Source organism: Seriola aureovittata, chromosome 7, assembly GCF_021018895.1.
Source record: "Seriola aureovittata isolate HTS-2021-v1 ecotype China chromosome 7, ASM2101889v1, whole genome shotgun sequence".
Lineage (NCBI taxonomy): Eukaryota > Metazoa > Chordata > Actinopteri > Carangiformes > Carangidae > Seriola > Seriola aureovittata.
The window spans coordinates 11,943,334-11,956,113 of NC_079370.1; the positions used below are offsets into that span (position 1 = coordinate 11,943,334).

Below are 12,780 nucleotides of genomic sequence, written 5' to 3' on the forward strand. Positions count from 1 at the left end.
GTTTGTAGACCAAAGTCTCAAACACCTACAAATGTAATTCTTCTGTCAGAAAACATGACTCAAGGTTGAGATTTCTGTTTGATTTTTAAAGAGCCAATCATGAGAGTTTTGAAACCAAGCTTCGACACAACCCTGATCCTTCAGATGAGGCTTAGCATGACAAAGCTGGAATCCGATTAAGTTTGAAAATGAATTCCTTGTTTTATCCAGCATGGCTCTACTTGCATAACTAAGAAATGTGGCAGAACAATATGTGGTGCAGTGCCTCATTAAACCCCTTAAAAATTAAGACCTACCATTTAATATGGGACTGACAATTATTCACTGTTATAATGTCTGTGTCACTTTGTAGGCATTTTAATGGTCTGTTCATGTGTGTACTGAGCGTTTCAGACCCCACAAACACACACCATGGATATTATATGACTTGCTGCATTAATGCTGTAAGTGTACATTTAAAAACATAAACAAAAATCTCAGTTTTTAAAATATACAGATGTACACAGCAACAGTCTCTTTTATAGAAGTTTTATTTCACAACATGTCAATATTCAGTATTTCAGGTAAAGAATGTCTTCCTCAGCAGTATTCATCATCATCATCATAATAAAATATCTTCTGCAGTCACCCGGATTTCATTTTGATGCAGTTCAGAGAACAGCCTGACAGTCTGCTTAAATTGCTGCATTTTGTTTTAAAGAAACAAGGAGCTGTGTAAAGTTGGTGTGCAATGTTTAAACAATATTTCACTTTGGAAGAAGAGTTTTGAACTTTGGATAAATTCCTGTTCCCACAAAAAACAAACATGTTTTTTCCACATTAGCATTCTGCTGTAGGTTATGTACGATGATGGATGACAATGCACAGACTGCATATAAACTTTTCTGTACACACATACAAGGTCCTGTAGACTTGCTGTAAATGTGTGTATTCATTTTGCCATACATTTCTTGTTAGATATTTATAACATTTATATTTTTAATAAACTTCCCATATTTTCCTTATAACATATCTCACACTTCAAATATATTTCTATGTTGCACATATTGTATACTATGTTATTTTTCTACATTACTCATTTCAACAACTTTTTATTTTTTTACACTTTTTAAAGTACTCTACAGGCAAAAATATTTGTTTTCTCATATACCTCACTGTTTCACCAAACTCAGTGCACATTACATTGTAAGTTTTATTCAAAGATTTAAGTCTAGATGAATCTATATTCGCAGCACATTCAAACCTAAGTAGGTGAATATGTCATTCTATATTTTCACTGTGTCATTATGAAAGAGGTCTTATTTCCTGTTCGGTCAGAGTAGGAGAGAAAGCTAATTCACAATTTCCAGTATTGGAGTTATATCGCTTCTACAGCTTCTACAAAGTCAAAATGTTCTGCCAAAGTGAAATATTATAACAAGTCAAATAAAAGTCATACAATCGCACTGTTTTACGCACTATTTACAAGCATGGATAAGCATTAGCTCTATCATTTTTCTGTCACCTTTACTAATGATGACATACTACTCAAAGCAATATATCCGATGTTAGAGATGATTTCCTACAACACCTTGTGGGTGATCTCTTGAATCTTAAAGGTGTTAAAATGTCACAGCAACTCCAGGCAGTTACAACTGGAAAACAAGCATTTCAGTTTCCATAGATGCAAAATTTCACCACTTTGCTGGAGGCCACTACAGAGCTACAGAATACTACTTTGGATATTTCTAGTTTACCATGAACACTTGCTCAGACATTGGTCAACTTCCTGAATGCTTTCTTCATCACTTTCAAAGATACATATCCCCCATAAAACTCCTACCGTCTCGTCTGTCTCGGCTTTCACATCTCTCTTAAAGATTCTGCTCAGTCTGGCTGGTGAACATACAACTAATATGGACTAGCCTAGATGTTGAATAGCTTTAGATTTGGGACTGAAAAGGAATCAAGAAGATATCAAATCCAAAGACTAAGCAAATCTGTCACTCTTAAGCCTTTGAACCATCCGCATGCTACTTTCTAAAAAACACACCTCTTTCAATAATAACACCGTCCAATCGTTCAACTATTAACTGTCACAGTTTGTGTCTGTGAAGCTAATGAGCTTTTCTGTCTCTTTGTTTTGTAGGAGTTGCTCTGTGTTAAATAAGAACTTTTTTTTCACTCACTGGGAAATGAACAAGCCTCATTTGAATGATCGTATTTAAGGTAGAGTGTGTTTTTACATTATATTTTGAGGTCAGGCAAAGAGTTAAACTAATCCAAAAATCTACATTCATAAAGTAGCAATGTGTAACTTCACAGCAGCAGAATGTGTTGTGTTAAATGTCATAAACATAAGATATAACTGACAAGGACTTGTACACACAGCATTGCTATTGTTCAGTAAATTTAAAGTAAAAATGGCACAAAAATAACTCAGTGTGCCAATTTCATTAAAATATGCCAAGTCTCTCTCAGCCAGACAAGCAAGTTTTAAAATACAAAAGACATGTATAAATTTAAAAGTTCACCTTCATTGAAACCAAGAGAATGCAACTATCTGGCAGCTTCTCTAAAAAATATAATATTGTAATAGCACTTTTAGAGTAGGAGCCTGTCCTCTTCCCATAACACTTCATTACAGTCCAGGTGAAAGTTAACAACCCGCTATTAGGAGCCAGTCCCTAAATCAGCTGAACAAAGAATGGTTTTCTGAATATGGCACAAAACAACAAAAAACTACATTAAAGGTTATGTCAAGAAAAAAATTGCACTGTAAAACAGTAAGAGAAACAAGAGGTCTCCTTCACCGGCTGAGACCAACCTAAAAATGTTAGTTATTCTGAACGAGCAAGATACAGATACAAGATAAGCACAGCCAAACATCATACTTCTGTTTCATAAAAACTAGCCTAGATTTTATTTTACTGCCCACATTTCACTCAGACAGAATTTTCAGATATCACAGTGGTCCTACGTTCTCGCGTTAACTACTACTTAAACAGTGAATGGACAGTGATCATATTTAACATGCTTTACACATGAACCCTTTTATACTTTGATTTTAAAATGTTCTAATCCTGCACATGAAACACGATCTGTATTTGATTAAACTGCAAAAAAAATATAAGTAAAGTACTATTCAAAAGAGTCAACATGAGCCAATGTGCCGCTTCCAGGACTCAACCTGAGGCTTGACAGAGGACTGACAGAGAACAGGAAACCGGATCGCTGCTGTGGGAATCAACCACTTACTCAATAATAGGAGCTGAGCGATCGTTGGTCACAGTTTTTCTGAGTCGTACATGGGCAAATGGATTGGGCCTGAAAAAAAGAAACAATAAAAACAAAAGGAATCATATAATGAAAAGGCATTATGACTAAAAGAGGCGTCAGGCGCAGCCCGGTGGCCTGTTACTACTGGGATACAGTGATCATGTGATTGTAATATCCTTGGTTTGACTCCAGCCACGGGCCTTTGTTGTGTGTCATCCCCTCTCCCACCTAATTTCCTGTCACATCTTCCCTGTCAACTATCTAATAAAGGCAAAAAGTACCCAGAATTACATGTGAAGGAATTGTTTTTCCACACCAAGCTGTGTACGTGTAGTTGTTAATAATTTACCTGGTTGGGGAGGATGGTGGAGAGGTCAGTTCTGAGGTGATCTGAAAGAAGAAAACATTGATAACTCTTATATTCCTATTATTATTAAACATGCTTATACTGTCTTATCTCTGTCATTAGCGTGAACAGTGAGGGTCAGGCACATTCACTCTAACCCTTGACCTCCTCCCAAAGGTTTCATGTTTCTGACCTTGTTGCTGTCGGCCATGCTGTACGGGCGCGGGCGGAAGGTGCTGACCCTCTGGGGAGGAAGGGAGCGCTCCTCCTCTGACTCAGGGGTGAGGGCTGGGAGACCTGTAGACACCAGCTTGTCGAGCTGGCCGGTACTGGTGCTGTTAGCTTTAGATAAGAAGAGAGAGCTACAGGGAAGGGCACAGACAGGGAGGAAAGAATACACAAGAAAGAAAAAAAAAGACAAAGGAAACACGATGAGAGTTGAGAGATGTTGGTTTTGTGTGAATTCATCAACAATGCTGTTGGTGTTGGAGAGAGGAGTGGAAAGATTGAGGCGCAAACAATATAAGTATCATTCTGCAGTTCATGAGCTTCTGTGACTTTCTGTGCGTCCGGCATGAAAGATGTTTGATTTATTGGGAATATAGATGGAAAAGGGAAGGGTGTTATATTAGTTTCAACACGAAAACAATCCCCTGCTTTTCAACATACTGCTGAGATATCGACAGACTGTCTGATTGTAAATGACTGACAGGAAGTGGAGGAAGCATTTTGTGCATTAAAGGAAAAAATTTCTCTTCTTTGACGTACCTCTCGAGGTGATCCATCTTGCTGTGTTGTGGCTGAGTGTAGGAGAAAGGGAACCAGCCTTTCCTGTGAGGGAAAATTTTATTGTAACATTATGAAGGGGAGCTTGAAGCACCAAGGCAACTTAGAGAGTGTGTTTGAAATCAGTCTCCATTGTCTTATATGAAATTATAGAAGCTCACACACAACATATGATAAGTGAGGCCTTGTGAGATAAAGAATAAATATTCCAGAGACTATTTTTTATCGGCTTTGATTTATGTCAGTGAAACCTTTCAGTCTTCACGTTTTGTACTTTATAACGATGCTAAAGGTCAAAGGCCCCTTCAGCTTTCTAACATACCGTCCAGTCCGTTCATTTTGACCATAGTGCCACCCATCTCTGGGCTCAGAGATGAGCAGGGCGATGTTGTCTCCAGGCTGGAAGTGCAGTAAGCAAGCCCCACCCCCTACTCCTCCGCCCTCCGATGCTCCTGGAGCGTGAGGAAACATGGCTTCCACACGTGTAGGTCCAGATAAGGGCAGCATCCTGGGAAGACTGGAGCCTTGACCAGAGAAGACAAAGAAGAAAATGAGTGGAGAGGGTTGGAGATAAAGACACGCACACAAACAACACAGGCCAACTGTGTCACGTCTTACCCTGAAAGCCACCCAGCCTCATTTCACTGACAGGTCTCCTCGGCAGGGGGAGTGTTGCTGTAGAGCACATGTCTGCAGACTTCAACAGCCAGGGATTATGTGTTGGTGATGAAGTGTTGCTCCCTCCTGGTCCCACCTGCTGGTGCAGGAGCTGCACAGGAGTCATGGCCCTGGAGAGAGGCGCGCTGTGAGGCAGCGGAGGACTGTGAGGAGCACTGTGCGGAGCACTGTGAGCGATGGGGAGGGTCATGCCATGCAAGGAGCTGCTGGTAGGGGAGATCTGGCTGAGCGACATCACAGTGGAGGGGATGAGGCTCGGGGAAAGGTTGGACGTGTTGGCGGCCAAGAGGAGAGAGCTCTGCTGGGCCGAGCCACTGGACGTGGAGGGAGTGGATGCAGCCGGGCTGATGCTGACGCTGCCGCTGGCGCTGCTGTCAGGGAGGGGGCTGGCTGATGCACTGAGGGGTGTGCTGGTGTGCTGAGGAGAAGCTCCTCGTGAAGAACCTCCAGCAGCTCCTCCAGTAGATGACGCAGTGCGGAAAGTCTGGGGGGAACCCTGAGGAGGACAGGTGTCACTCTGAGAGGTGGAGGGGAGTGAGCGCTGCTGCTGCTGGGAGCGACTGGAGTCTCCGTTCAACAGAGGAGGGACTTCCTGAACAGAGAGCCTCTGGAAAACCAAGAAATATCCAGCAGTGTAGTTATAAGTATTGTTATAATAGTCTAACGTTGCCACTGCTCCTAATTCTATAAGTAGTTTAGTTTAGTGCCTTGGTGCGTAACTCAGGACTTCCTAGCCAAATCGTGAGACTTATTTTTGTCTTGCAAAACAATGGTGTTGTCGAACCTCGGCCAGGAACTACTAAGAATAGCCTTGTTTTTTGTTTGACCGCCAGATAAATATTTGAGTTTAACCAATGAGGTTTTGAAAGGTTTTCAATATCTTATCCCACCATGTGATCCTTCTGTGGAAACCAACCACAGAAGATCAGAAATTATGAACTTTTAAAAATAGTAAAGTCCAAACACCTGACCTGAACTCACCTGTTCTGGCTGAGCAGAGCCGAGCTTGGTGTGCCGGAGAACCTCGGCTATCCCAGCAGCCCCTGAGCTTTGAGGCGCAGTGTGACGCAGCAGATTCAGAGCGCGCTCTGGGAGTTTTGTCGGCTGAGAACATGACTGCTGCCAAGATGACAGTTTCTGCGACAGAAGCTCTCTCACCTGGGTTATTTTCAAAAAGATAAAATAGAAAAAGCCAACACTGTTAAGAGCTAAGACTGACATTATTTCATATTTTCTTATTGTATTTTTTTTAACTGTCAACAAATCCCATTAAACAGTGATTTTACAGCAGCAGGACAGTGTATGTGGGACTGACGTGTAGTGTTTGGACAACAATGAAGATCTATGTCACAGGGGGATAAAACGAATGAGCTCGGTTCAGGGTATGATTACACATCTTTGTTAATAGAATACATTAGCTGGTGTTTTAGGTCTTTTCACAGTATTTGTTCACAGTACGAGAAATATCAAATATCAAATGACTTAATTCAAACTGTAAAACCAACCGCTCAAGACATCCACATTTCAGTATTTCTACATGAGAAAGACGAACTGACTAAATAAATAAGTCAATGTGAACAGATCACCTTGGAGTGGTAGTTGATGAGCAGTTTGGTGACACAACACTGTCTGTCCACCAGGAAGCAGTATCGTCTCCTCTCCTCAGTGAGCGCTGACCTGTAACCTGTGGCGACCAGCACGTCCAGCTCGCCTTGGCGACGACTCATCAACTCCACAAACTGAAGGAGGAGTCAGAAATTTGACTGCGAACCTAAACGTCCTCACATGGCGTTCACGGTCCTCACAACAATCACACACAAACCCTAACATATGTAGAGTACAGTACACGCAGTGACCTTTAATTCACATTGTAAGGAGAGAGGAGTGACATCATATCCTGCCTGTTGCGCAATCCCAATCATAAAATACTGTCCTGGTGACCTTTTCTTACTCTCCCCTTTGATTTCTCATTTTCACCCAGTAAGTGGCCAAATCCTATCGCCCTCTTATATCATTCATGTTTCTTTCAGGAGAAAGTTTTTTGCACTAAGTTGCTTGTTTTCTGAAAAATCAGCTGAGGCAGATTGTTCTTTAATCTTATTCACATCGACCTATTTCTCCCACAACTCTGCTTTTTAATCTGCCGTAATGTGTTTGAGGTATTTTTCAAATGAAAAGGTCACTGTGTCTGTCTCGTTGTTATATATGTTTTGTTTTGTTGTTTGTTTCTTTTTAACCAACCATGTGGCGCTCTGGGCTTCAGTTACCTGCATCTCTCTGTCTCCATATTTGTTGGGGTGACGACTGCCCTGACTCTTCCTGCGCAGCTTCTTGAGCTGCGACTGGCAGCGCTCGATAGACTCAGATTTAGATCTCCGCTCACTCTGGTACTTCTTTAAAGTGGCCTGATGGGGAAACGGGTAAAAATTTATAAAGTCAGAGGATTTATCGTGATTCGTGTATCGAATGAATGAAATGATCCACTTTTATTTAAATGAATACATTTTTCCAAATAATAACTTACATTTTAAACAATCATTCATATGTATTTCCCAGAATTTTTTTGATAAGTTACATTATATTATATATTGTACACAAATAGTTTGCAAATAAATTAAACTAAACATTTTAAACTACTCAAAAGTGGACTGAGTGTGTTTTAGAAAATGTTTGTAATATGAGTGTGAGATATTTCAGCAGGCATGTTAACATACAGTGAGGTATTTGATGTCCAGCTCCAGTTTCTGCTCCAACTGGGCGAGCAGCTCAGAGTGAAACAGTTTCAGCTGTTGATGAAAAGTAGCATATTCAATAAAGTACGCTGGCACGTCAGCATGTATGTCAAAGGTAATGACAGACCCCAGTTGCTTTATCAGACCAGAATGATGTTTTAAACTTCTTTTAAACCTCTAAAAATCAGAAATGTGGAAGTATCTATTACCATGTAAAATGCGTTGCGATTTAAATCACAGTTTCAGTATTTAACCAACTAATCAGTGTGTCTTCCTTTATGAATTTCATGAAAGGAGCACTCTGATGCACAGTCTTACCACGTCTTCCAGCTGCACCTGAATCTGTCTGTGTACCTCGGCCATCTGAAACAGTGTGTCCCCTGTGAGGAGCAGCGCAGCAGTGAAGGCATCAGTATCACATCATTTGAAATGTTTTTATCTGTTCAAGTGCATCTTTGACCTGTGCAGAAATCGTTGCATATATCTCTCTCAATATCTCAAATCTGTGTGCTTTGTAATGGCTGTTCACAACAGTATCGGCACCAACATACAAGACAGACAACACACGAGTTAAAATGTCATAAAACCTGCTGCTTTGACACAATTTCTCATTTACACAGTGGCGGTCAGCTGTGAGTCCCTCCCTTGGTCACACAGCACTGTAGTATGTGGTGGCTGGCATCTCGCCCTCCGACACTCCTGCCTGCCTCCCCCGCTGTTTTCAGCATTACAATGAGATCATGTGGTGTTGTTAATCTCCTAACAATGACCCTACTCTCTCCCTTTCCCTCTGTTCTCTCTCTCTCTCCCTCTCTCTCTGCATTTCCTCATTCCCTCTTGTCTTCATCTCCTCGCTCACCAACACACATGCAGCAGGCTCACAGACTATTTTCAACTTCTCGCCAGCTGTCACATTGACTCTTTAAACTTTATTAGGTCTACAGCCAATTCATTTTTATTTTCTCCTTAACCCGGTCCTCCTCTCTCTCTCTCTCTCTCTCTCTCTCTCTCTCTCTCTCTCTCTACTGGCCGCCCACTCACCCAGCTCTTTGGAGCCTTGGCTGTCACTCGCCAGTTCTCCAAGTTTCACCAGGGCATCAAAGTACCCCTTGGCAGCCACGGTTACTCCTGAAGAAGAGAACAAATTTTATGGGAAATTACAAAAAGTCTCTGTGTAATTTGTATAGAATTACAACCGCGGCCTTCCTGTTAAATGAATCAGTAATTTAAAACTTACAACTTTACTGGATTCATTACTCTGTGTGAAGCAGAAATGCAGCTCTGAGGACAAATATTAGTCCTGTAGTGTATGAACTAGTCAGCGTTCAACTCACCTGTCAGAGCTTTCTCATAGTGTTTCCCCATGGTCACGAAGTTCTTCAGACTGGGGTTGAACTGGTCCAAAATCCCCTGTTGATGATGATACACACAGGTTACGTGATTAGTGATTATGACATGCGAGTCTGTGAAGTGAACTACATTTCTAAGCATTGTACTGCAGATGATTGTGTAGGTGACAAACACATTTTTGAATCATTAAAAAATATTGTCTGCAGGACACATGACAAGCCGTTCAAAGGGGTTTCACTGCTGGGCGCAGAGAAGACAGACTAAAGTTATACCTTGTACACATTTTCTGTCATCTTGTTGACCTCTTCGGTTCGAGACATTTTTCCTCTCTCGCGTATATGTGCTGCCACTATGTACGTTTGTATGGTCTCCTCCTGTTGTTGTTCAGGGTCCTAGGCTTTAGAGTAGACACAGATCCTCTAAAGGAGAAGAAGATATATTGAAATTAGAGACTGTTCACTGCAATCACTCTGAAAATTTACCCAGGAACTGAGGAGACGGCTGTTTTTATTTTCACCTCCACAGAGGAAAAGGGACGTCAAAGCACTGACAGTATTTTTATTTATCAGCACTTGAGCTCAAACGACTAATCGATCAACAGGAAATTTATTGACAACTATTGTAGGAACTGATTAATAGTTTTACATTATTATTACAACATTATTTGCTAGTTTTCTTTGTTGTAAATGATTCTGAATTGAATATATTTGGGTTTTGTCCATCCTGTCACATAAAACAAGGAATTTGAAAATGCCAGGTCGTCATTGTTCACTATTTGCTGACAGTTAATAGACAAAACTATTGATAAAATACAGAAAGAAATGTCACAATCACAAACGATTAGTCCATAAAAAAAAAGTCTGTAAAAAAAAAAACGACAGAGAAGTTTCAAGTATTAAGAAGAAACAAAAACCTTCAACATCTTCTAAAATATTCATATTGTACTTCTCTATTCAGTGTTATCTTTCTATGGAGGATTGAGAGTGGGAGGTTTAAATCAGCTGGAGGACTTTTAAAGCCACTGAACCACCACAACATGCGACGAGAATGTCCCACCGTCTTGGGTTTTGTCTGAGGGCAGCAGTGTTTTCATTTTCACATGAATCCCCTCTGAGTCTCAGCTGCCAGTTTCTGCATTATCACTCCACAACATTAGGACAACCCAAATATTTCTCCTAGATTCGTGTGCCAGACGAGTTATACCATTTCAGATAAGAACAATGGGCTCCCCAAGTCCAAGTCACAGGTGTCAGAGCACTGAACAAACAGACGACAACAATGTTTCCTCGGCAGAGAGGACGATCAAGACGGGGACTGCTCTGGGGGTCAAAGGATTTCCAGTCTGGATTTGATGGCAAAAGACTCACTTGAACAACTCGGTTTTCCCTGTGCAGCCCTCCTTTGTTATCACGGCGAGATTACAGAGAAAACGTTGACCCAGATCAACTAATGGTATATGACACAAAGAAAACATTTCCAGACTCTTGCTCATTAAGGCCACCCTGGTGTAGTCTGTAATTTGTCAGCGTGCCTGTTCGAGTCTGCCGGATAAGACAGAAAAGTGGGAGCTTTGTCCTCACTTTTTTTTGTTTGAAGGCCTTTTTAACTGTGCATGCACTTTAAAATGATGATGAAGTGAAATATTGAAGCTAGACAAAATATTTGTGTGTGTATATTCGAGCTTAGTGCGGTTCAATTCTAAGAAATAAAGTGCTGTTTGTTTCAGGATGCAACAGGAGCAGTCTGCAGGTGGTGGGGGAGCTGATACAGAAGGTGCATTCATGTGGGTTAGCCTCTTTAAATCTCTTAAATGTGAGTGGATGTAAACACTGCATTTAAAACCCATCAACGTCGCTGCGAAAAGGATACCAATTCAAACAACTGACAGAAATAGTTAGTAGTGTTTAAAGGCATGTAAGCAGAGCTGATACAATTAATCAGTTCATTTATTATTTGATCAACAGGAAAATACTCTGCAATTATTTTGATTTTGATCAAGCAAAAATGCAAAAAAAAAAAAAAATCATAGTTAAAGCTTCTCATTTGTGAGGATTTGTTTCTCAGAGCATCTTTGTAAAGTGACAGTTGGTCAGACAAAACAAGACATTTGAAGACGTCACCTTGAACTGTGGTTTGCACATTTCAATCAACTGAGACAATTATCTTCATCATTACCACACGCCAGACTAATACATACTTCGTACTGTTTTGGTGGTTTTGCAGGTCTCCTGCACTATTTTAAGGTGAAACGCTGTCAGATATGTTTGCATTTACTTCTAGCATTTCTCTGAGGGTCGGTAAATGTGTATATTTTACATGGACCTTTTCTTCTTCCACACCGTCTCATCTCATTTCAACAACTACATCAAAGGCAACATTTGACTGAAGTCTTTTGACTCGCTGAAGCACGCGCAAAGTATCTTAATTAGAGAGAGAAACATTTTGAAAAGCACGTTTTAAGTAGAAATATGGAGAAATGAGTCAGGTCAGTTGCACAGTGGAGGTTTTTCCTGAATGAAAAATGCCTCCTGCCATTTGCCCGCACTGTGCAGCCCAGTAACAGCTACCTGTTGATCTCCAACACTCAGCACAGCTTCCATTTGTACAACAGTAACAAATAATTCAGCTACTTTAAAAAGAAAAAGAAGTTACATACCTTTTCTGAGCTCATTGTTGGAAACGATAAAAGCTTCCTGCGCGTCTTTGAGTGTTTAATGAACAGTACAACACCCCCCTCCTTTCTTCCTATTAGGCTACTTTCCCTCTCCGTTAGTTAGTGGGGGGTTGTTTCATCCAGCAGAGCACTAAATCTCAACTCCCCTCCACCCCTTTTTCACATGGCCCTCTCTCTCTCTCTCTCTCTCTCTCTCTCTCTCTCTCTCTCTCTCTCTCTCTCTCTCTCTCTCACTCTCTCTCTCTCTCTCCCTCTCCTCTCTCTACCTCTCCTTACTCCCAGAAATCGGGGTCAGATATTTGGTGCCGTTCAGTGCCTCTCCTCATTACTGAGCCGATTATCGACATGCCTTCACGACCGCAAGAACCGGCCAGAAAAACCACCGACAATACCCCCCTCCCTCCCCCTCCCCTCCCGGACCAATACAACCAGCTCCCTGCCGTTGGAAACCACAGCCAGCCTCCCATTCTCTGTCTGCCTCTCTCTGTCTCCCTCTCTCACTCGGGCAGAATAACAATGAGCCAACGGGACCTCGTCTGAATAGCAGCAGGAGGAGAATAATGACTTGAACTTTTGAAGCCAAAGACAGAGCAGCACAGGCAGGCCTATCACTGGCCTACATACACCCGGCCCATCACACATTCCTGCTTCCCCATTCTCAGAGGAGGACAGAGGAGGACAGAGGAGGAGGAGGAGGAGGAGGCCCTGCATGGACACAGGCCTTTCATTTACTGCAATAAACTGATGAAAAGATTAAAGGTCCATGTAAACATTAAGGTTCTTGAGAGGAGAGTGGTACCCAAAGAGTTTAGGGTCAGGTGTCGCCTAATATTTTAACACAGTGGTGAAAAGTAACTAAGTACCTTTATTCAAGTACTTTAGCAGGCATTTAGAAATACTGAAGCCCTCTAATGCACCTCCCTCCTCTCACAAAAGTTTTGACCAAAAGGTCACAT

At 41.4% G+C, this 12,780-nt stretch overlaps 1 protein-coding gene across 1 annotated transcript; it reads right to left on the reverse strand.

Moving 5' to 3' along the window:
- Positions 1 to 514: 514 nt before the first annotated feature.
- Positions 515 to 12,218, reverse strand: zgc:158689 (uncharacterized protein LOC791177 homolog). The gene is made up of 15 exons (XM_056379995.1): positions 11,807 to 12,218; positions 9,423 to 9,569; positions 9,135 to 9,210; positions 8,842 to 8,928; positions 8,119 to 8,180; positions 7,783 to 7,854; positions 7,336 to 7,473; positions 6,655 to 6,807; positions 6,050 to 6,226; positions 5,009 to 5,675; positions 4,713 to 4,914; positions 4,373 to 4,435; positions 3,798 to 3,966; positions 3,608 to 3,648; positions 515 to 3,306 (listed from the first exon to the last, which is right to left on the reverse strand). The coding sequence occupies exons 2-15, from the start codon at positions 9,468 to 9,470 to the stop codon at positions 3,234 to 3,236; spliced, it is 2,028 nt and encodes a 675-aa protein (XP_056235970.1). The 5' UTR covers positions 9,471 to 9,569; positions 11,807 to 12,218; the 3' UTR covers positions 515 to 3,233.
- Positions 12,219 to 12,780: the final 562 nt, after the last annotated feature.

Bases quoted from the DNA above. Each gene is read 5' to 3' on its own strand.
- zgc:158689 (XM_056379995.1), bottom strand. From the start codon at position 9,470: ATGTCTCGAACCGAAGAGGTCAACAAGATGACAGAAAATGTGTACAAG. The intron at 3,967-4,372 runs GTACGTCAAAGA...CCTTCCCTGTAG, and splicing joins AAGATGGATCACCTCGAGAG to CTCTCTCTTCTTATCTAAAG. The intron at 3,649-3,797 runs GTCAGAAACATG...TTCTTCTTTCAG, and splicing joins GCATGGCCGACAGCAACAAG to ATCACCTCAGAACTGACCTC.